The 22,158-nt window shown below is 41.2% G+C and overlaps 1 protein-coding gene across 1 annotated transcript in view; it reads left to right on the top strand.

Annotated features, from left to right (window-relative positions):
- Positions 1 to 22,158, top strand: part of LOC149829671 (actin-interacting protein 1-2-like) — a 36,553-nt gene that overhangs the window by 8,805 nt on the left and 5,590 nt on the right. Inside the window, exon 3 of the mRNA XM_090015234.1 lies at positions 10,496 to 10,918. Coding sequence (XP_089871360.1) covers positions 10,496 to 10,918 — 423 coding nt within the window. The remainder of the gene's footprint in view (positions 1 to 10,495; positions 10,919 to 22,158) is intronic.

Here is a 22,158-nt window from a genome sequence, read left to right on the forward strand (position 1 = left end):
GGAAGGGTTGTGTGGCCTTCCTGTTGAGCCTCTCGGCGGAAAAATCCAACGACCAACCCCTTGAGAGTTTGGAAGTAGTGCGGGAGTTTCCTGATCCGTTTCCTGAGGAATTGCCAGGACTTCCGCCACTTCGTGAGGTTGAATTTGGAATTCAATCCTTACCTGGAACAGCGCCAATATCCAAAGCCCCTTATCGTATGGCACCAGCTGAACTCAGTGAGTTGAAGTGTCAGTTGGAAGAACTGATGGAACAAGGGTTCATCCGACCAAGTATGTCACCATGGGGAGCCCCGGTACTATTTGTAAAGAAGAAGGATGGATCCCTTCGGTTATGCATCGATTATCGGATGCTTAACCAGGCAACCATTAAAAATAAGTACCCGTTGCCTCGGATTGAGGACTTGTTCGATCAGCTTAGAACAGCGAGAGTGTTCTCCAAGATCGACCTCAGGTCTGGATACCATCAGCTCAGAGTTAAGGAGGAGGATATACCTAAGACTGCCTTCAGAACGAGATATGGCCATTATGAGTTCGTAGTAATGCCCTTCGGACTTACAAATGCGCCTGCTGTCTTTATGGACCTGATGAACCGAGTGTTCAAACCATACTTAGACACTTTTGTCATCGTCTTCATTGATGACATTCTCGTGTATTCAGAGAATGAGGAACAACACAAGGAGCACTTGAGAATCGTCTTGAAAACCCTTCAAGATAATCAGTTATATGCCAAGTTTTCAAAATGTGAATTCTGGCTAGACAAAGTAATGTTCCTTGGCCATGTGATCTCAAAAGATGGAATCGCAGTAGATCCTGCGAAGGTCAAAGCTGTGATAGACTGGAAGCAGCCAGAAAATATCACTGAGGTCCGAAGCTTCCTTGGACTTGCCGGATATTATCGGAAGTTCATACAGGACTTCTCCCGAATCGCCGTACCAATGACGAAATTACTGAAAAAGGGAGTCAAGTTTGAATGGACTGACCAGTGTAAGGAATGCTTTGAGGTTCTCAAACAGAGGCTTACCACTGCCCCTGTCCTTACCTTACCTTCTGGTCAGGGAGGCTTCATTGCTTATACCGATGCCTCGGGAACGGGTCTGGGTTGTGTATTGATGCAGCATGGCAAAGTAATCGCCTATGCATCCCGTCAGTTAAGAATTCATGAGAAAAACTATCCAACCCACGATCTGGAGCTTGCCGCGGTAGTGTTCGCGCTTAAAATCTGGCGACACTACCTGTATGGAGAGAAATTTGAGGTCATGTCGGACCATAAAAGCCTAAAATACCTCTTTTCTCAAAAAGAACTCAATATGTGGCAACGGCGATGGCTGGAATTCCTCAAAGACTATGAATTCACGCTTTCCTATCACCCTGGAAAGGCGAATGTTGTAGCAGATGCCCTTAGTCGCAAGACTGTTGGCACTCTGGCCAGCCTCACCGGACAATGGAAGCTGATGGAGGATTTTGTCAGTTGGAAGCCATTCCTGGCTGACCCAGGAAAAATTCGATTGTCATGCCTGACAATCCATATCGAGATCCTCGATTGCATTGTAGCCGAACAGTTCAAGGACCCCCAGTACTTGGAATTAAAAGCTCGTGCCGAAAGAGATGACACTTTCTTCCATTTAAAAGAAGATGGAGGAATATGGATGGAAGAAAGGATTTGGGTCCCAAATAACCCTGAGCTAAGACAGGAAGTACTCCAGGAGGCTCATAACAGCAAATACACCATTCACCCTGGAGGTACGAAAATGTTTCAGGACTTACAGAGAAAGTACTGGTGGAGGGGTATGAAACGGGATGTGGCTACATTTGTCTCAAGGTGTTTAATCTGCCAGCAAGTAAAAATTGAGCATCAACGACCTGGTGGAAAAATGCAACGGATCGAGATTCCAGAATGGAAATGGGAGGGCATTACGATGGATTTCATCGTTGGATTGCCTCGGTCCAAGAGACAACACGACTCAATATGGGTGATCGTAGACAGACTCACCAAGTCTGCTCACTTCCTGCCAATCAACACTCGATACTCAACTGAACGATTGGCGGAGATCTACATTCGGGAAATCGTTAGACTCCATGGAGTGCCGATTTCGATCATATCCGATCGTGACCCGAAGTTCACCTCTCACTTTTGGGAGCAGCTTCAAAGAGCCCTGGGGACGAAACTCAAGTTCAGTACAGCATTCCATCCCCAAACAGATGGGCAATCAGAACGAACCATACAGACTCTCGAAGATATGCTAAGAGCCTGTATGCTAGAATGGAAAGGTGATTGGGATTCCCACCTAGCGTTGGCTGAATTTGCTTATAATAATAGCCACCATGCTAGAATTGGGATGGCACCGTATGAAGCCTTGTACGGGCGACCCTGTAGATCACCAATCCATTGGGGTGAAGTGGGTGAGCGAACCTTGGACTCGCCCATAGTGTTGCAGCATTATACTGAGCAGGTCCACATGATCAGGAAGAAGCTACTGACTGCTCAGAGTCGACGGAAGAGCTACGCTGATCAGCGGCGTAGGGAACTCACTTTTGCGGTTGGAGATAAGGTTTTTATCAAGGTCTCCCCAACCAAGAGTGTGTTTCGTTTCGGAAAGAAGGGGAAGCTCAGCCCCAGATTCGTTGGTCCCTTCGAGGTTTTGAGCCGGATAGGAAAGACCGCCTACAGAGTAGCATTGCCACCGCAGTATACACAGATACACAATGTATTTCATGTGTCAATGCTTAGAAAATACGTTCACGACCCTTCCCACGTCATCCAACATGAAGATATTGACATCCAAGAGGATATGACGGTGGAAGAAAGGCCAGTAGAGATCATGGACCGACGGGAGCAAGTGCTAAGGACAAAGGTCATTCCACTTGTCAAAGTAAGATGGCAACATCACGGAGTCGATGATTGCACTTGGGAGCCCAAATCGGATATGCGGGATAAATATCCTGAACTATTCACCTTGTACTCTTAGCTGAATTTCGCGGACGAAATTCCATTAAGGGGGTAATGATGTAAGACCCGCAATTTTTCAGAAAATATCTGAATAAAATTCATGAGGCATTTACCAGTAAAAATGACATTTTTCTCAGAATGCGAAACGAATCAATTCTTGCGAGCCAGTTACACTTAGGATATTCGTCGAATCGCGAATATATGCTCAAACACTCTGGAAGCCATAACTTCCTATCTGAACAAAATCAAAGGATTCCTGCGAGCCAACTTTCTTAGTGGCATCAATACAAAGATAATGGCGTACTCAGAATTTTTCGGAAAAAAATCGCCGAAAACCCGAAATTCTTGCGGGACCCACAGAAATATGGGTGGGACCCACAGAAATATTTCTCAGAAAATATTCTAGAAGATTCTAGAATATTCCAGCACCTTCCAGCACCTTCCAGAGCCTTCCAGCTCCTTCCAGCACCTTCCATGGAAGGGATTCTCAGAAAAGCCCAAGGGTAAAGAGGGGATTCTGAAACTTGGGGCCCAAGTTTCAGAACCTATAAATAGAGGACCCCCCCTCCTTTAGAAAATCGCCAACCCCTCTCTCTCTCCTCCTTTTCCAAACCTCCCCTACCTAGCCTAGCCCACCTGAGCCCACCTGACCTGGACTGAGCCTGCCTGACTTAGCCTGAGCCTGCTTGACCTGGTCTGAGCCTGCCTGACTTAGCCTGAGCCTGCTTGACTTGGTCTAAGCCTGCCTGACCTGGTCCTAACCCACCTGACCTAGGTCTGAACCTACTTGACCTAAGTCTGAACCCAGTTGACTTGACTTGAACCTGGTTTGGTTCAAAGTCAAAGTCCAAGTCCTTTTTCGTCCAAAGTTCGAAGTTGATCCTTTTTCGAAGTCGAGCCTCGTTCGAAGCGTTTGAAGCAATCGGAGTCGTTTCTTCCTCAAATTGAAGTAAGTTCGCTTCATTAAACCATCTCTCTCAAGTATTTGATTGTTTGTATATAGCATATACTTTCTGAAGTAGTATCTTGCTTTAGTTCTTGGTTGAGCCCTCTAGGACACTTCGGTGTTCACGCGCTCGCCTCGTAACTATCGTCGGATATATATGTTCGAATACGCAGTATATGCGTTCTTCAAAATAGTATCTCACCCTAGTTCTTGGTTGAGCCCTCTAGGACACTTCGGTGTTCACTCGCTCGCCTCGTAACTATCGTTGGATACAGATCTAGGTGTATATCTGCTGATACTGCCGACGCGTCTTATATCGCACAGGCCATGTAATTTACCTTTGCCGTCGCGTCGTATGATGCCAAGGCTCCCTGCTTTCTGTACTTCCGATTACTGCACTTCCGATTATGCATTTACTTACGCCGTCGCGTCGAACGATGCCAAGGCTCCTGCTTTCTGCAATGTATTGACTTACGCCGTCGCGTCGAACGATGCCAAGGCTTCTGCTTTGTTATATATGTAGAATATTTCGTTCAGTTACACACCCTGAACAATAGTATATGCATTTCCTTTACGCCGCCGCTGTATAAAGCACAGGCTTCTGCTTATATTACATATATGGCGCGTAAGTGAGCGTTCAAATGGAGATCAACTCCAAAATCGCCCATGCGATTCCCTTACCGCTCCTCGTACAAGATTCTGCTTGACGAATGAAGCCCCTATTGGAAAGGCTTCGCCTTTTGGCAAAATGCTCTTTACGTAAAGACTAAATCAATTACGTATGGCCTGGCTATGGCCCAAGGTTCCTGCAACCTTGATGGATGCAAAGTACGCACAACGGTGCGCATCCATTTTCCAAGTTAAGCGTAGCGATTTCCCACCAAAGAGGGGAGATGCCGCTGAAATGGATAAAAGAAACGCACGCTTTCTTCGTAAAAGAGAGGAAGTGCTGCTAAAATTCCTGAAGGGCTAAGAATAGCTCAGAAAGAACGTAGCAGAAGTGCTACCCAGTTATGGAACGCCTTCTACGATGTAGAAAGGTTCATCGCACCACTGCCGGTAGAGCAGAGAAGGTGTTGACAGAATGGTTGGCAGAAGAGCTGCCAAAACCAGTTAAGTGGCACAATGATGTCCTTTGTTGGAACAATGTCAGAATGACTCGTCTCCCTGACACCTGCAAGGGCATCATACTTGTAAGAGCCGTTGCGCCAAAGTAGTGGTAGCGCCTTGACAAGGTCCTGAGCTCGTTGCGTAAAAATACGCCGAGTAGCCGATCCGTAGAGATCGAGTCATGTGCATGCTCATTGAGAATTATCAGACAACCAGACTCGTAAGGGCCGCTGAGCCGGAGTGTGTTGTTTCCACCGAAAGAGGTGAAGTGCTCGTCAAGGCCGAAGTGCCGAGAGCAGAGTTAAGCATGCATATGAATAAAACCTTTGTTCCACGGTGAAAACCGTGTGGTTGATTGGGGTCGGGTACATACTTCTCAAAGGCTGCCCTATAGGCATGCAATGTTCGTCAAGTAATTGTAAGACCGGCAGGCCCCTTTCAGAATTTCTCACCGAGGAAGACGGTGATGGCGCAGCCTTGAGTGACATATATTTCACCCGAACCTGATAGAGTTCATTGATGGCCTTCGTCACTCAGAGGTATGGAGGTCGTGGTTATCCTTAAATATCTAAGGATTGAACCCAACTACTGCAGTAGCAGAATGCATTCGGATACCTAGTAAGGATCTCTTCCGGTATGCTGTACCGTCCTACTAGGGGGATGGGGTCAACAGGCCTCTGGGGTATCTAAAATACATAGAATAATCAACCCCCAGATCGTCGCGTTGTCGCCCAAATATGAGTCCCCTAAGCCCAGGAGGAGGTGCAATTATCGAAACAAAGCATTAGCTTAGGTACAGCGCCACTTTGAATGTATGAGTGGATGACGTTGTTGAGTCAGTCCTGCATAACCTTTGTGAAGGTGTCATGGTCGGTATACTACTGGACCGATTGGGAAAGAACCCCATTGATATCCGTACGACTAAGTGAAGCTCGGAGAGCTGTCCTTAGATTCGTAGGATACGGATGTGCCAAGCATAAAGGCTTGAGCTAGACATCCATTCGTGACTCTTAGGAAGTCAAGGCTAAGTCGTAGAGACTTAAGAGGTTATTCTAACTCACAGCCCTGAAGAGGCTTATGCGAAGTCATGACGACTTGCGTGGATGTTCAACTCATAGCCCTGATGAGGCTTTTGCGATATACGCTAAGTCATGGAGGCTTGAGCGTCGTATTACGAACTGCGACCCTGAGTGGTCTATGCATTTACTTGAGTTGAATAGATAGGTGTTTGCCTACTTACCAGACCATCAGTGGTTCTGACCCCGTTTAATGGGGATTTCAGGTGTTGAACCTGCGTGGCGATATGCGGAGCAAGGCGGCATCGAGTTCCAGGGTTTCTCTAGACAGAGTTGTACTGCTTCCTTTTTATTGAACCTTCACTGCTTTTCTAAGCAGTAGTGTTGTAATAAACATGTGCTTTCGATAAAATGAAACACTTTGGTGGTCAATGAGTTGCTTGGCCACACACCTGCAACGTGCTCGGAGTTTTCTAAAACCGACGACTCATTATCGTCTTATTCCGCTGCTAAAAGCTTTTCTAAGTTCCGCTGCAAAGAAAAAAAAAAGAAATCCATGAAAATTTTAACTTAGCTTTATTTTGGAAATCTGGGGCGTTATATATGGAGGTCGTGGTTATCCTTAAATATCTAAGGATTGAACCCAACTACTGCAGTAGCAGAATGCATTCGGATACCTAGTAAGGATCTCTTCCGGTATGCTGTACCGTCCTACTAGGGGGATGGGGTCAACAGGCCTCTGGGGTATCTAAAATACATAGAATAATCAACCCCCAGATCGTCGCGTTGTCGCCCAGATATGAGTCCCCTAAGCCCAGGGGGAGGTGCAATTATCGAAACAAAGCATTAGCTTAGGTACAGCGCTACTTTGAATGTATGAGTGGATGACGTTGTTGAGTCAGTCCTGCATAACCTTTGTGAAGGTGTCATGGTCGGTATACTACTGGACCGATTGGGAAAGAACCCCATTGATATCCGTACGACTAAGTGAAGCTCGGAGAGCTGTCCTTAGATTCGTAGGATACGGATGTGCCAAGCATAGAGGCTTGAGCTAGACATCCATTCGTGACTTTGAAGAAGTCAAGGCTAAGTCGTAGAGACTTAAGAGGTTATTCTAACTCACAGCCCTGAAGAGGCTTATACGAAGTCATGACGACTTGCGTGGATGTTCAACTCATAGCCCTGATGAGGCTTTTACGATATACGCTAAGTCATGGAGGCTTGAGCGTCGTATTACGAACTGCGACCCTGAGTGGTCTATGCATTTACTTGAGTTGAATAGATAGGTGTTTGCCTACTTACCAGACCATCAGTGGTTCTGACCCCGTTTAATGGGGATTTCAGGTGTTGAACCTGCGTGGCGATATGCGGAGCAAGGCGGCATCAAGTTCCAGGGTTTCTCTAGACAGAGTTGTACTGCTTCCTTTTTATTGAACCTTCACTGCTTTTCTAAGCAGTAGTGTTGTAATAAACATATGTTTTTGATAAAATGGAACACTTTGGTGGTCAATGAGTTGCTTGGCCACATACCTGCAACGTGCTCGGAGTTTTCTAAAACTGACAACTCATTATCGTCTGATTCCGCTGCTAAAAGCTTTTGTAAGTTCTGCTGCAAAGAAAAAAAAAAGAAATTCTTGAAAATTTTAACTTAGCTTTGTTTTGGAAATCCGGGGCGTTACAGTGGGACTTGGGAGATTGTTCCTAGACCATCGAACAAGAATGTTGTAGGATCTAAATAGGTCTATAAAATCAAGTATAAACTCGATGAATCCATTGAACGCTATAAGGTGAGGCTAGTAGCGAAAGGGTTCACTCAAGAATACGGGCAAGATTATGCCGAAACATTTAGTTCTGTGATCAAGATGGAAACTATTCGATTAGTTCTGTCCTTGTCAGTTCAGTATGGATGGACTCTAAGTCAACTTGATGTCAAAAATGTATTTTTTGCATGGCACTCTCAAGGAAGAGGTGTATATGGAGCAACCCTCTAGTTATACCAAACATAGCCCCAACACGCATGTTTGCAAGCTACGAAGAGCCATCTATGGGCTAAAGCAGGCCTCCCGCTCATGGTTTGATAGTTTCTCTATTGAAGTTCAGAGACATGGGTTCGATCTCATCTTGATCATTTGTTTTTTATTTTTCGAGATTGTCAGGTACGCACCTTAATTCTTATATATGTGGATGATATTATTATTACTGGGAACTCCGATGAACACATAGAAGCTACCAAGATCTTATTGAGTCGACAGTTTAAGATGAAAGATTTGGGGGTTTTGCGTTATTTCTTAGGGGTTGAGGTGGATCGACAGGATGAAACACTTCACTAACCCAACACAAATATACTTTGGATTTGTTGGATAAGGCAGCATGAAGGATTATAAACCTCTATCCACCCCTAGTGTCCTTAATCATAAACTCGGATCCCGGGATGGGGAAGCATATGAAGATTTCAAGAAATATCGGAGTCTTGTGGGTATGTTCCAATATCTCACCTTCACTAGACCAGACATTGTGTATGCAGTGAATCAAGTTTCACAATTCATGCATGACCCACGAACAAAGCATATGAATGTTGTCAAGAGAATCCTTTGATATTTAAAAGGAACTCTTGGAGATGGTCTAGTTTATCATCAATCCAAGACTAAAGGGGAGCAACATCGACTGGATGTATACACAAATGCAGATTGGGCTGGAGTTCCAGATGACAGGCAGTCGATTTCTGGATATTGTGCTTTTCTTGATGGGAACTTGATGGCGTAGAGTAACAAGAAACAACGTGCATTTGCACGATCTAGTATTGAAGCTGAGTATCGATCTATGGTGGCTGCTACAATAAAGGCCACATGGCTGAGACATCTTTTGACTGAAGTTGGAGAATCTATGCTACCCACCACTCTCTTGCGCGATAATCAAGGTGTCATACAAATTGCTTTTAATCCTATTCACCATAGTCGCACAAAGCATATAGAGATTGATCAATACTTCATTCGGCAAAAGATTGAAGATAGAGAAGTTGCACCTACTTATGTTCCTACGGCTGACCAAGTGGCAGATTTGTTCACTAAGGGCCGTACCAATATGCGTTTTTGGTTCTTGAAGAACAAGTTGTCCATGTTGCAAAACCATGCACAACTTGAAGGAGGGTATTGAGAATGTAGTGTACAGGTCTAGTTCTAGACCCAAAATGATTCTTTTGTATTGTATTTACATGGTTGGTATTATCGGGTCTGGGTTGACAAACCCAATCCAACTTGTATCATATATATAACATTGAATATAGGGCACAACCTCTCATTGAGAATCGTGTCAGTCATTGCCGCCTCTCCTTCTTGCAAATCCCTTTCTCTTCTGCTGTGGATGAAGATCTGGTCGAAGGTGCTTGACTTCTAACAATTTCTACATATTCTAATTTCAAAAGAAGACATTCATTTTTAATATAATCCTTTCAAAACACCTACCATACATATGAAGATAGAAAAGCTAAAGATACATACCGGAATGCAAAATCCTCGAATCCATGCTATTCATTAATACGAATCTTTTTCAAGACCATGATGCCTTGCTCTGATACCATGTCACAAAATGGCATGGACCTCAATGCACTCTATAATGAACTCCAAGAATAAAAACACAATGCATTTGGATAAAAACATAATAACTAAAATAAAACACAATAGAATGTGAATGAATAACTTCATTAATAAAGAACATTAAAAATACAAAGAAAAATACATTTTAATCATCATTACAATACACTAAAAAACACACAAGAAGCTTAAAACTACCCATCACTCTCTTACCTTACAAAGGCACCCATATTTATAGAGAAACGGAGGAAGAAAAGAGATTAAAGGAGAGAAAAAGGGAGTCCACATTAGTTTGACTAGCTGTTGGACCTAGTCCAATGGCTAGATTTCTAGCCGTTGGACCAGCAGTCCAACAACTAGTCTAAGTCAACCACAGTTGACTTAACTTTAAAGTATATAATATATATATATATATATATATATATATATATATATGTATATATATATATATATCTTAACAATATTTGGGTTATATCATTTGAACATCTAAGACAAGTAGTTTGCATTGTATGCTGTATCTTAATAGCCTTTAGTTTGCAAACTTAATCTGTTGAAGTGATTATGTCACTATAAGAAATAGAGATGGTGAAAAACCCTTCATTTTCCTTGTTAGCTTCGAATCACATCGGCTACTGCTGGATTTCTGGTTTTGACTGAATTGCCTGTTGCAATTTTACAGGTGGATTAAAGGAAAGTGTTAATGCAATATTTGATACATTGTTTTTTCTTATTTTTAGGTCTTCAAAGAGAATGCACTTGCTGATTATGATTTTTTCTTTTGGTGTGACTCAACAGAAAGATACCTATTCATTCTTTGTTTTATATATTTATTTCTCTAGTAGCCAACTCTCATATCTTACTGCGAAAGCTTATCCTGCTGTTTCAGGTGCTAACAGTGTCTGCAGATAAAACTGCAAAAGTGTGGGAGATTGATGAAAATGGAAACGGTAAGGTGAAGAAGACACTTACTTCATCTGATTCTGGACTGGATGGAATGCTAGTTGGTTGCCTGTGGCAGAATAATCATCTTGTCACTGTTTCCCTTGGTGGCACTATTAGTATATATTCAACCAATGACCTAGAAAAGATGCCAGTATCATTTTCTGGGCACATGAAGAGCGTCACTGGTTTGGCAGTCACCTCTGAAGGCAGCCAGAATATTATTCTATCTAGCAGTTATGATGGGGTGATTGTCCGATGGATGCAAGGAGTTGGATGTGCAGGAAGGTTACAGAGAAGGGAGAACTCTCAAATTAAATGTTTTGCAGTGGTGGAAGGAGAGCTCACCACATTTGCCTTTGATAACAAGGTAGCACCATTTCTTCATGTACATGTAGTAGTTGCCTTTATTTTTATATCTTGTGGTTTGTGTGCTTGCACCATCTTTTTGAAGCTGATTTTCTTGATGACTTATGATTGCAACTAGGCTGGAGAACATGATGATGTGTCTTTCTATTATCCAATATGATCACTGAAATGAATATATTTCAATTCAATCTTGCACCTTGATGGGGTAGGCAATTTACACACTAGCTAAAATTACTACTCAATGTTGAGTCAGGCATATTAAGCCAACAAGATCTTGTGTTCTAAATAAAACATGTCTTGAGGGAAAAGACTGACTAGATGTTCATTGCAATTGAATAACAAGAAAATGAAATCTTGCGTTGATGGAGAAATGTTAGATCCCTCAATATAGAAATGGTACAAGAATGTGCTTCACAAAATGCCCTTATGTGATATTACAGAAGTAATTTTGGCATTTTAGAGAACAATGGAGTGAAAAATATAAAATATATAAAGAATATGAAAAGTGAAGTTATTGATGACTAGTATAGTTTTGTGAACTCCATGTATAGTGAACTGTGATAGTGTTAATAATTTTCTCCTGTGGTAAAGGAGCTTGATTGTAAATTATATTTTTATCAATAAAAAATGTCACTGCCTTTAAAAGTAGAACTACAAACTGCAAAGATTTTGTCATAAAATATGACAAATATTGAGATTAGGGGTGGCAAAACCTGACACGACCTCCCAACCCGACCCGCCAACCCGCCTTTTAGGCGGGTTCAGGTTGGGCTTAAACTAACCCGTTTAATAAACGGGTCGACCCCCCTTGATAGAAATCATGGGTTCCTTTCTTCATCTACAAGCAACAGCACAACATGGGGAGAGAGAACGTGGCTGCAGCAAAAATCCCTAATCAGGGTATTCATTTTTGCTTCTCTGATTAAATACACACAAATACAATAGCTAGGGTATGAAAATACCCATTACATGTTATGATAAAATTACAGCATGCCATTAATGAAACATTAATGAGCATGTGTTTAAAATGAAAGGAATTGGGTCTGGATTCTGAGTTCCAGACCTTATACTAAATGACAGTATCTTTTCACCCCCCCTCCAGTTGTACATGGTTTTGGACCATGAACATCCAAAATCTGTCCTTGATAAGTCCTTTTGTAAACAAGTCAACAACTTGATCAGCAGTCCGCACGTATTCTGGTTCAATTTCCTTCTCTTCAACCTTTTGTCTTACAAAATGTTGATCAATTTCAATATGTTTGGCACGACTGTGGTAGATAGGATTGAATGACATGTTGATAGCACTTTGATTGTCACACAAGAGAATACTTTTAGAAATCGATTCTCTTCTGTCAACAGGTGTCTGATCCATGTTACTTAGGCTGTAGTAGCTGACATTGATCTATATTCATCTTCTGTGCTCGACCTGGCTATGGCTTTTTGTTTTCTACTGCTCCAGGAGACAAGATTTAGCCCAATGAAAATGCAGTATCCTGAGACAGACCTACGTTCATCTGGATCTCCTGCCCAATCTACATCTGTGTAAGTAAGGAGTTCATGCATGTGATGACCAGGCATACTCTTTCTGTATAGAAGACCATCTCCAATAGTACCCTTCAAATATCGAAGAATGCGTTTAACGGTTTTCATATGCCCAATATGTGGTTCATGCATGAACTGAGATACCTGATTGACAGAATAGACAATGTCAGGCCGAGTGAAGGTAAGATATTGAAGCATTCCTACTATCCTGCGATATCCTGTAGGATCCTCGTACAAATCTCCATCTTAGCAACTGAGTTTCTGATGAAGTACATTGGGTGTGCTGAGGGGCTTACAATCTGTCATACCTGCCTTGCTAAGAACATCAATGGTATACTTATGCTGAGTAAGCGTCATGCCTTAAGGAGTCCTGTCAACTTCTACTCCAAGAAAGTATCGCAGTTTACCAAGATCCTTCATCTTGAATTTATGATTCAAAAGTTCTTTAACCTGTTCAATATGTTCATTAGAGTTACCTGTAATGATAATGTCGTCAACATATATCAATAACAGGGTAATTATATCTTTGCATTTAAATATGAAAAAAGAATGGTCAAGAAGAGACCGACTAAACCCATATTTTTCTACTTCAAGAGCGAAACTGTCAAACCAAGATCGAGATGCCTGCTTTAGACCATATATAGCTATCTTTAACCTGCACACGTATTCTTTAGAGTTCCCTTTTGCATACCCAGTGGGCTGCTCCATGTATACTTCTTCCTTCGGAGTTCCATGTAGAAACGCATTCTTCACATCCAATTGGTTGAGAGTCCACTGGTGCTCAACAGCCAATGATACTATGATGCGGATAGTTCCCATTTTCACAACTAGAATAAAGGTCTCATCATAGTCTTGTCCTTGCTCCTGTGTGAATCCTTTGGCAACCAGCCTTGCCTTATATCGCTCGATAGCACCATCTAGCTTATACTTTATCTTATAGACCCATTTTGACCCAACCACATTCCGATTATGTGGTCTGGGAACAATATCCCAAGTGCCAGACTCATGAAGAGCCGCCATTTTGTTGTTCATAGCTTCAATTCATCTCTTAGAATTTATTGCTTGATAAAGTGTTGTCGGTTGATCTTCCTTGCCCAAAGAGGTTAAGAAAAGTTGAAAATCCATCGTGAAGTTCTCATAACTGACCCACCTATCAATAGGATGCCGAGGTCGGGTAGACCTTCTGTGAGCAAGTGATTGAGTGGAAACATAAGGAGAATTATGCTCCTGATTAAAGCTGGGAGGTATCTCCTTCTCACGTCGAGAGTAACCAATGCCTTTATACCTTTCGGGGGCCAATAGTGATTCAGACGTTACACTTTCTTGAGTTCTTTGCGCAACAGTAGATACGTTTCCCTAGTCTCTTTGATTACATTAAGAAGAACATACATTATCAATACTAGAAAAGAGATCTGAGTTCAACCAAGGGTGATAAACTTCAATTTCAGGAGGAGTGCTAGCATTATGACCAAAATTTGATTCGTCAAACACAACATTTCTGGATATTTTTATGCGCTTGCTCACGGGATCATAGCATTTGTAGCCTTTGTAATCATCAGCATACCCCACAAATCTGCACTTTAAGGCCTTATCCTGAAACTTGTGCCGCATTGAACTGTCAACATGAACATAACATACACCCGAATACACGCAAATCGTGATAATTTGGATGCACATCATGCAAAGAGAAATAGGGTGATTTGTTCTCTAAGATGTTCATAGGCAATCAATTTATGACATAGACAGTTGTGTGAAAAGCCTCTGCCCAGAAGGTAACTGGAAGGTTACTATCATGCATCATGCTCATTGCACTCTTGACAATATGACAATGCTTCCGTTGAGTAATCCCATTCTGTTGAGGTGTGTGAGGGCAAGACACATATCTACTTATTCCATTTGTTTGGAGGAAATTTATGAAGTCATTTGAAGAGAATTCACCCCCTCCATCACATTGGAAACAAATAATATTCTGAGAGAATTGGTTTTGAACAAAAGAATGAAAATTCTGAAATAACTTGAAGGTTTTAGATTTACTTTTCATAAAGAAGATCCATGTATATCGAGAATAACTGTCAACAAATATGAGATAATATCTAGTGCCATACATGGAAGGAACTGGAGCCGGTCCCCAAACATCAGAACATATAATTTCAAATGGTCTTGAAGCTCTTTTATTAATGGAATGAAAAGGAAGAACATGACTCTTACACTGAAGACAACTAGAACACTTTTTATTATCGACACTTAAGTCTAGACTTGACTTGGGAATAAGACTACTTGAAACAAGCTTATCAATAAAGCGACTACTACAATGACCCAGACGACCATGCCAAAGATTCGACTCAATACATTCAGAAAGATTAAAAACACTCTCAGTAGAAACTGAAGATGATGATGTGAGCTTCAAGATGGAATCAACAGGTTGAACACGAGAGGAAGGATTCTCTTGGAACACGTACATATTTTCTTGACGTTTTCCTTCAGTGAATGTTTCTCTCGTTTGAAGGCCCTTAACACAAACAGAAAAAGGAGTAAACTCAACTGAAGCATTAATGCCATCTACAAGTTTAGAGACAAACAATATTTTTCTTGATATTAGGAGCATGAATGACATTTGAAAGTGCAAGAGAATAGTTGGACATGGGGATTACAAAATTTTCAATGTGCGAAATATGGTGGTGAGACCCATCTCCAGTGACTATACTATTTCTACCAACATAAGAAACAAGATTTAGGAGCTTACCAGCATCACCAGTGACATGAGTGGCTGCACCCGAATCAACATACCAAGTACCTTGATTATTCTGTTTGATATTCAATTCAGCTAAGGCAAATAATAGTAACTCTTTGACTTCTCCACTATTTTTCAATGTATCTGTTCCCTTTCTTGTCTCCAATTGCTTTCCTCTATTTTGCGGGTTAAACCAGCAATTTGCCTTTATGTGTCCCTTTTTGTTGCAGAGAAAGCAGGTAGGTATTGTCCTTTGCCTTTGCCCATTGGGAGGAACATTGGGTGTAGGTAGTATTCCACGACTTCCTTGTCCATTTCTTTCTTGACCCCATTTGTCTCAAAAATCATACCTACCACGTCCTCGCCCATAGGCAACTCCTGTGGCAAGAACATTGTGTGCTCCAACATGAGCATGAGTATCTTCAGAAAATCCTTTCAACGTCATCTCATACTGTAAAAGCTTGACACGAAGATCTTCAAATGTAGGTAAATCTGGCAAACACAATAAGGAAGTAACCATCATATGATAGTCCGACCCCAGCCTACTCAAAGTTTGTCGCACCATATCTTTGTCACTAACAGGGCATCCCACAATGGCCAATTGATCTGTAATAGTCTTCATTTTGTTCAAATACTCCATAATAGTCATGGAGTCCTTTCTTAGCATTTGAAACTCTTTCTTTAAAAATAATACTCTGGCCTGAGAAACTTGAGAATATGTCTGAACCAGTCGATGCCATAATTGCATTGTTGAGCATGAAATGAAATGGGGATCTTCGAAACACGAGCTTAGATTAACAAGGGCAAGTGTCAAGAATGACACTAAAGCATAACCCTTAAAAAGGGTATAACCGGAAACAAAATAAAAACAAAAATGTATTATTTATTGATATGAAAAACCAATTGCTTAAGAAGCATTGGAATGAAATACAAGAGGGGCTGCACCCCTTTATATACACAGCTGAAAGAGGACTCAATAGAGCTGTTGGACACAGTCCAACAGCTCTATTTAGAGCTGTTGGAATGTGTCAGTCCAACAGCTCTATTAAGAGCTGTTGGAATGTGTCAGTCCAACAGCTCTATTGCTAGTCAAGTCTGGACAGGACTTGACTAGCAACAGTCATTCTAGTTCAAACTGAACTAGATGACATAAAGACAAAAAATAAAAATAAAGGAAAAAAAATACAGAAAAAAAAGAAATGAAAAATGTATTTATATATATATATATATAATAATAATATAATATTATTATATATACATATGTGTACAGTTTTACATTTTAACACTCCCCCTCAAACTTACGGTACAATGAGCGAAAGTTTGTCTAAGAGAAAGTGAAATCGGGGAGCAGCGAGAGGCTTTGTAAAGAAGTCTGTTAACTGATATTCTGAAGTGACATATGGCAGATCAATTATCCCGTGTAGATATTCCTCTCTGACGTAGTGACAATCCATTTCAATGTGTTTGGTGCGTTCGTGGAATGTTCTGTTACTGGCAATGTAGATCGCACTTTTGTTGTCACAACACATTTGTGAAGCCTTTGTTGCTTCAACTCCCATGTCAGCAAGCAGTCGTCGGAGCCAAACTACTTCCATGGTCGTGGTTGCCATGGCTTTGTATTCAGCTTCAGTGGATGAGAGAGATACCTTCTGCTGCTTTTTACACCTCCACGAGATCAATGATTCCCCTAAAAAGACACAAAAGCCAGTGGTTGAGTGTCTGTTATTGGGATCACCTCCCCAATCAGCATCAGTATATGCAATTAAATCAAGAGAAGAGGAGGAAGATAAGAAAAGTCCTTGTGAAAGAGAGGACTTGATGTATATGATAATACGCATGACTGCTCCCATATGAACAGAAGTAGGAGCATGTTGAAATTGACTTGCTGTATGAACAACATGTGCTATATCTGGTCTGGTAATGGATAGATAGGAAAGTGCCCCGACAAGCTGTCTATAAGGAGTAGGGTCTGCAAGAAGTTCTCCATCATCAATCTTCATTTTAACATTAACAACTTCTGGAGTGTCAACTTTCTTATCATCAGTAATACCAGACCTGAAAACAATATCAAAAGCAAATTTAGTCTGAGATAATAAATATCCTCTAGGAGAATAAGCAACTTTAATGCCTAAAAAGTATCTCAACAAGCCCAAATCAGTCATTTCAAAATGAGATTTAAGAAGTGTTTTGATTGTTTCAACTCCCTGTTTATCACTTCCGGTGATGATCATATCATCCACATAGAGAAGAAGCACAATGATCCCTGCATCAGAATTCTTAATAAACAAAGCAGTGTCAGTTAAACAGAATTGAAAACCAATATCAATCATAACACGACTAAACCTATCATACCAAGCTTTTGGTGCTTGTTTAAGTCCGTAAAGAGTTTTTTCTAAGCGAAGGACTTTACCCTTAGGAATACTTAGACCAGGAGGGGGTTCCATGTATACTTCTTCAACTAGCTTTCCATTTAAAAAAACATTTTTGACATCCATTTGAAAAATAGACCATTTTTTGATAGAAGCTAAGGCAATTAAGGTTCGGACAGTAGTCATACGAGCCATCGGAGCAAAGGTTTCTTCATAATCAATCCCATATTCTTGGGCATAACCTTTGGCTACTAAACGGGCTTTATATCTTTCAAGAGTACCATCACTCTTGGTTTTAATTTTATAAACCCATCGACATCCTATAGTTTTCTTCCCTGAAGGAAGATCTTGAATATTCCATGTAGAAGTCTTTTCAAGTGCATCTAATTCAACTTTCATGGCTTCTATCCATTTGATATCATTTTTTGCTTGAAAATATGTGGATGGTTCTTCATATGAGTGAATTAATGCAATAACTGCCCTATATGTGGGTGAGAAAGACTCGTATGATACAAACCAGTGGCATAGCTAGGATTGACGTGGGGGATGGGCAAACAGGGGTGTAGCAAAAAAAAAAATGGCGTGATAGTCGGGGGCTCAGGGGCAGCGCCCCCGAAAAAAAAATTGAGATAAAATAAAAAATGGCTACAATTATTAATAAAAATCTATTTTATATGGACAAATCAAACTATTTGCTGCAGTCAGGGCTGAGCTGGGCTAGGACTGGGCTTTTAAAAAAAAAATAATTTAACTGTTTCGAGAGGCAGGACTGGGCTACAGCCCATTCCTGCCCCCGCCCCCCCCAGCTCCGCCTCTGACCACCAAGATTGGCCGTAGAACCCCGAAAAAGCTTTAAGCTAAAAAATGAATACATTTTTTATGACACCGATGATGACCAACATGCACCATATGCAGAATTCAAGCAAAAAGAGTATAAAAATGCCTGTTAGACAAAAAATACAGACGCCCAATTATTAAAATCTGTCAATGGCCACAGTTACTCACTACAAGAATCCTAGACAATCGAGAACAAGCAATTCACTCACCAACTATCTGGTAGATAAAGATACGCTATCCGTTGCCTTCGTTACATTGATAGACATCCATACCTTGTTTTAGCAGCAGGCACAAAAGGAGAGTCCTATGCACGCACGATGACCAAGAAAGGATAGCAAGATTGACTCTTTCAATGAGGTTGCACCCAAAAAGGAGGAAAGAAACTAGACCCACGTTCAGTTGTGCCCCAAAAAGAAAGGATCAAGAACCAAATTGAAGGATTGGCCTGTATTGCTCCTGTAGAATGGATAACTGGATACTGTATCACCAGAGCCACTGAACATGAACAAAACCCACCCTCAAATTTAGGAGATAAGAGGGTCTTCTTCAAACTGCTAGCGATGGTTGCCGGAGATTGGCAAAGGTCCGACTGACTGTGACAGTGGTGCCTCGCGTCGCCGGAGATTGCAGCCGAGAGGGAGAAGCTCGGAGGGGGGCACTGCCACCGCGGGTTCACCGAAGGGAGGCCGGCGGCACTGCAGAGCACAAGGGTTGCCGGCGAATGGGGTGGTCGTCTTGCCTGTGACTGAAGGGGAACGCTGGAACGGAGGGGCAGAGCTTTAGAAAACTGGCTAGGGTTTTACCCCTCGCCTCTTTTGGCAGGCTCTAGACTCATCGAGAGCCCGGGTCTCGGTCGATTCAGTTTCACGAGTCCCAATTCGACTCGGTTTTCCGAGTCATGAGTCGACTCGGTTTCAAATTTTAGGGTGGGCGGCCACCCACCCATGCCCACCCCTGGCTCCGCCACTGATATAAACTTTCCTGGAGGCCTCGAGATTCGGGATGATTGTCTAGTTGGAATGTTAGAATATTTTTCAAGTGCACATGGAGGATTAGACTCTTGTCGCCTGGAATATTGAATACTAGTATCTCTATGAACTTCTTCATTTTCAACATTAAGATCAATAATTCTTTGATCATCATCAAAGTTACAATCAAGGTCATATTCATCAGATGTTGATATTAGATCTAGCAAAAAGGAGTACTCAGTGACGTCTTTTAATTTTCTAAAATCAAAGAAGCTCTCCTTTTCAAGAAAGGAAACATTTCTAGACACATATAATTTATTATTTTTGAAGTCAAAACATCTATAACCTTTCTGGTTTTCAGCATATCCTAAAAAGGCACAGGGAATCACACGAGGAGAAAGTTTATCATTTTTGTCAGTAAATATGAAACATTTGCACAGTTTTATATTTTAACAGAGCAGTCATCTGGAATTGCCACAAGCACTTCTTGTGACAATGTAGAAGTGATATAGGCAACCAACGCCTGATCTCACTTCATCCAGGATACATACTCAGGATTTCTAACATAGGTAATAGAAAGATCTTTCTCACCATTCTTTTCTTTTTGTGGTATGAATTCTGGAGGAACAGGAACAAAACCATCCAGATGTCCAGAAAGGTCCTGACTTCTTATGAATGGTATGATTTGTTGCTTCCAAGTTAGGAAATTGGAATTGTTCAGTTTCTCAGACACGAGTTGGCTGAGAAAGTTTGAGGAAAGACCAGACTGAGAATGAGGGATTGAGTCCATATTCTTTTGAAGCCAAAAACAAGAAGGAATAAGATCCAACCAAGAGAAGGAATAAAAAATAAGAAATGGCCTTACGACAAAGACCCAACCACAATTGAATTCTAGTATAATTCAGAACGTAAATTTTAATATCAGAGAAGTCTAAAGACCAGACTAGTTTTTTTTTTTAACTGATGAACACGAGGCAGAAAAACAGGACTGCACAGTAAAGAATCTGTTCTGAATAAAATTCAATCAGTAATAGGTACGTTATTTTGAAAATATTGTGTTTTCCTTTTAGAATAATGAGAAAACAGGCAAAACAGAGATGAAAATGAATTCGAAGATGAAATTATTTTAATCAAGATAGATCTGGGCGTGCAGATCATAATCTGATCTGACGTCAATATGCAAATGAGTTTGGAGTGATCCTTTTCAACTCTTGTAATCACACATAGATCAAAAAAATTGATCTTGCTTGATTATTTTGCTTATGGATGGGTAAGATCACGTGCAGCAATGTGAAAGAAGTAGTAGATATGACAGAAGAACAACAGGGAATGAAAGAAGGAGGAAATATGCCAACGTGACCAAATTTCAGTTTTGGATTTTGGAAATAAGAGAAACACGTTGGCTTAAATAAAAAAGGGGAATCAAAAGGAGGTACTTGAAGAAGACAATAAGCAGATTAATGATGTATTTCAAAAGAGCAAAAAGAAAGAGGAGAGTACGAAGAAGAGATTTCAGTCCGGACTGCAGATTTAAATACAAGAGAAATCGATAGGAAAAATGAGAAAACAGGTACCTTAGAAGGAGACAAATCAGTCATAGAAGGAACCGATCTTCAATATTGAACCTGCTGCTCTGATACCATGATAGAAATCATGGGTTCCTTTCTTCATCTACAAGCAACAACACAGCATGGGGAGAGAGAACGAGGCTGCAGCAAAAATCCCTAATCAGGGTATTCATTTTTGCTTCTCTGATTAAATACACACAGATACAATAGCTAGGGTACGAAAATACCCATTACATGTTATGATAAAATTATAGCATGTCATTAATGAAACATTAATGAGCATGTGTTTAAAATGAAAGGAATTGGGTCTGGATCCTGAGATCCAGACTTTATACTAAATGACAGTATCTTTTCACGCCTAACCCGTTTATTAAACGGGTCGGGTTCGTGTTAGGGGTATGCCAACCCAGCTGACCCGTTTAATAAACGGGTTAGGCGGGCGGGTCAACCTGCTAACCTGCCAATCCGTTTACCCGACCCAACCCGTTTATAAACGGGTTGGCGGGTCGTGTCGGGTTACCCGTTTAATAAACGGGTCGGGTTCGTGTTTGCCACAGCCGACCCTTTTAATAAACGGGTCGGGTTGAGGTATGCTGACCAGCCAACCCGCCGGGTCGACCTGCCAACCCGACCCGATTGCCACCCCTAATTGAGATAGGCAACAATGCTCCATCTTGAGGTGTTGCAAAGATATCTATCGAATTGATTTATGAAGTCAAGCCTTGAACTCTCTTGGAGAATTTGCAATTCTATTCAGAAAATTTGAAGTGCTAAACATCTTGAATGCAACTCTTTCTTATTAAAGTGGCAAGTCACCAATATATGGTTGCTTCTTTTCATAGATATTATTTATCACCATAAAGCTTCCTAGAAGTTTCACCTGAATCTCTGCCTTTTGTAATATTGCTTTTACATGAATTCTTTTCAAATGGCCCAAAAGACATGGCTTTATAATTTGGCTTCAACATTTAAGCTTATGATCATTTGTCTCTTTTCTATTCAATGGTACGGAATTCACTCTCAAAGAAAATAAAACCAGAGGCGGTTCTTTTATGCACATACATGCAGGTCATCTATTTTGTACTTCAAAGGAATTGGCATAGAAGATTCCTTTTTGATGAGTAGCCTTCAATTTTTTGAATATTCATGGCCCATCTCAGTATCATTTCATTGTGCATGAATTGATTAATCAGGCTAATCGGATAACAGATATGTTAGTTAATTCA

Source organism: Nuphar pumila, chromosome 8 (assembly GCF_984573655.1).
Source record: "Nuphar pumila chromosome 8, dmNupPumi1.hap1.1, whole genome shotgun sequence".
Lineage (NCBI taxonomy): Eukaryota > Viridiplantae > Streptophyta > Magnoliopsida > Nymphaeales > Nymphaeaceae > Nuphar > Nuphar pumila.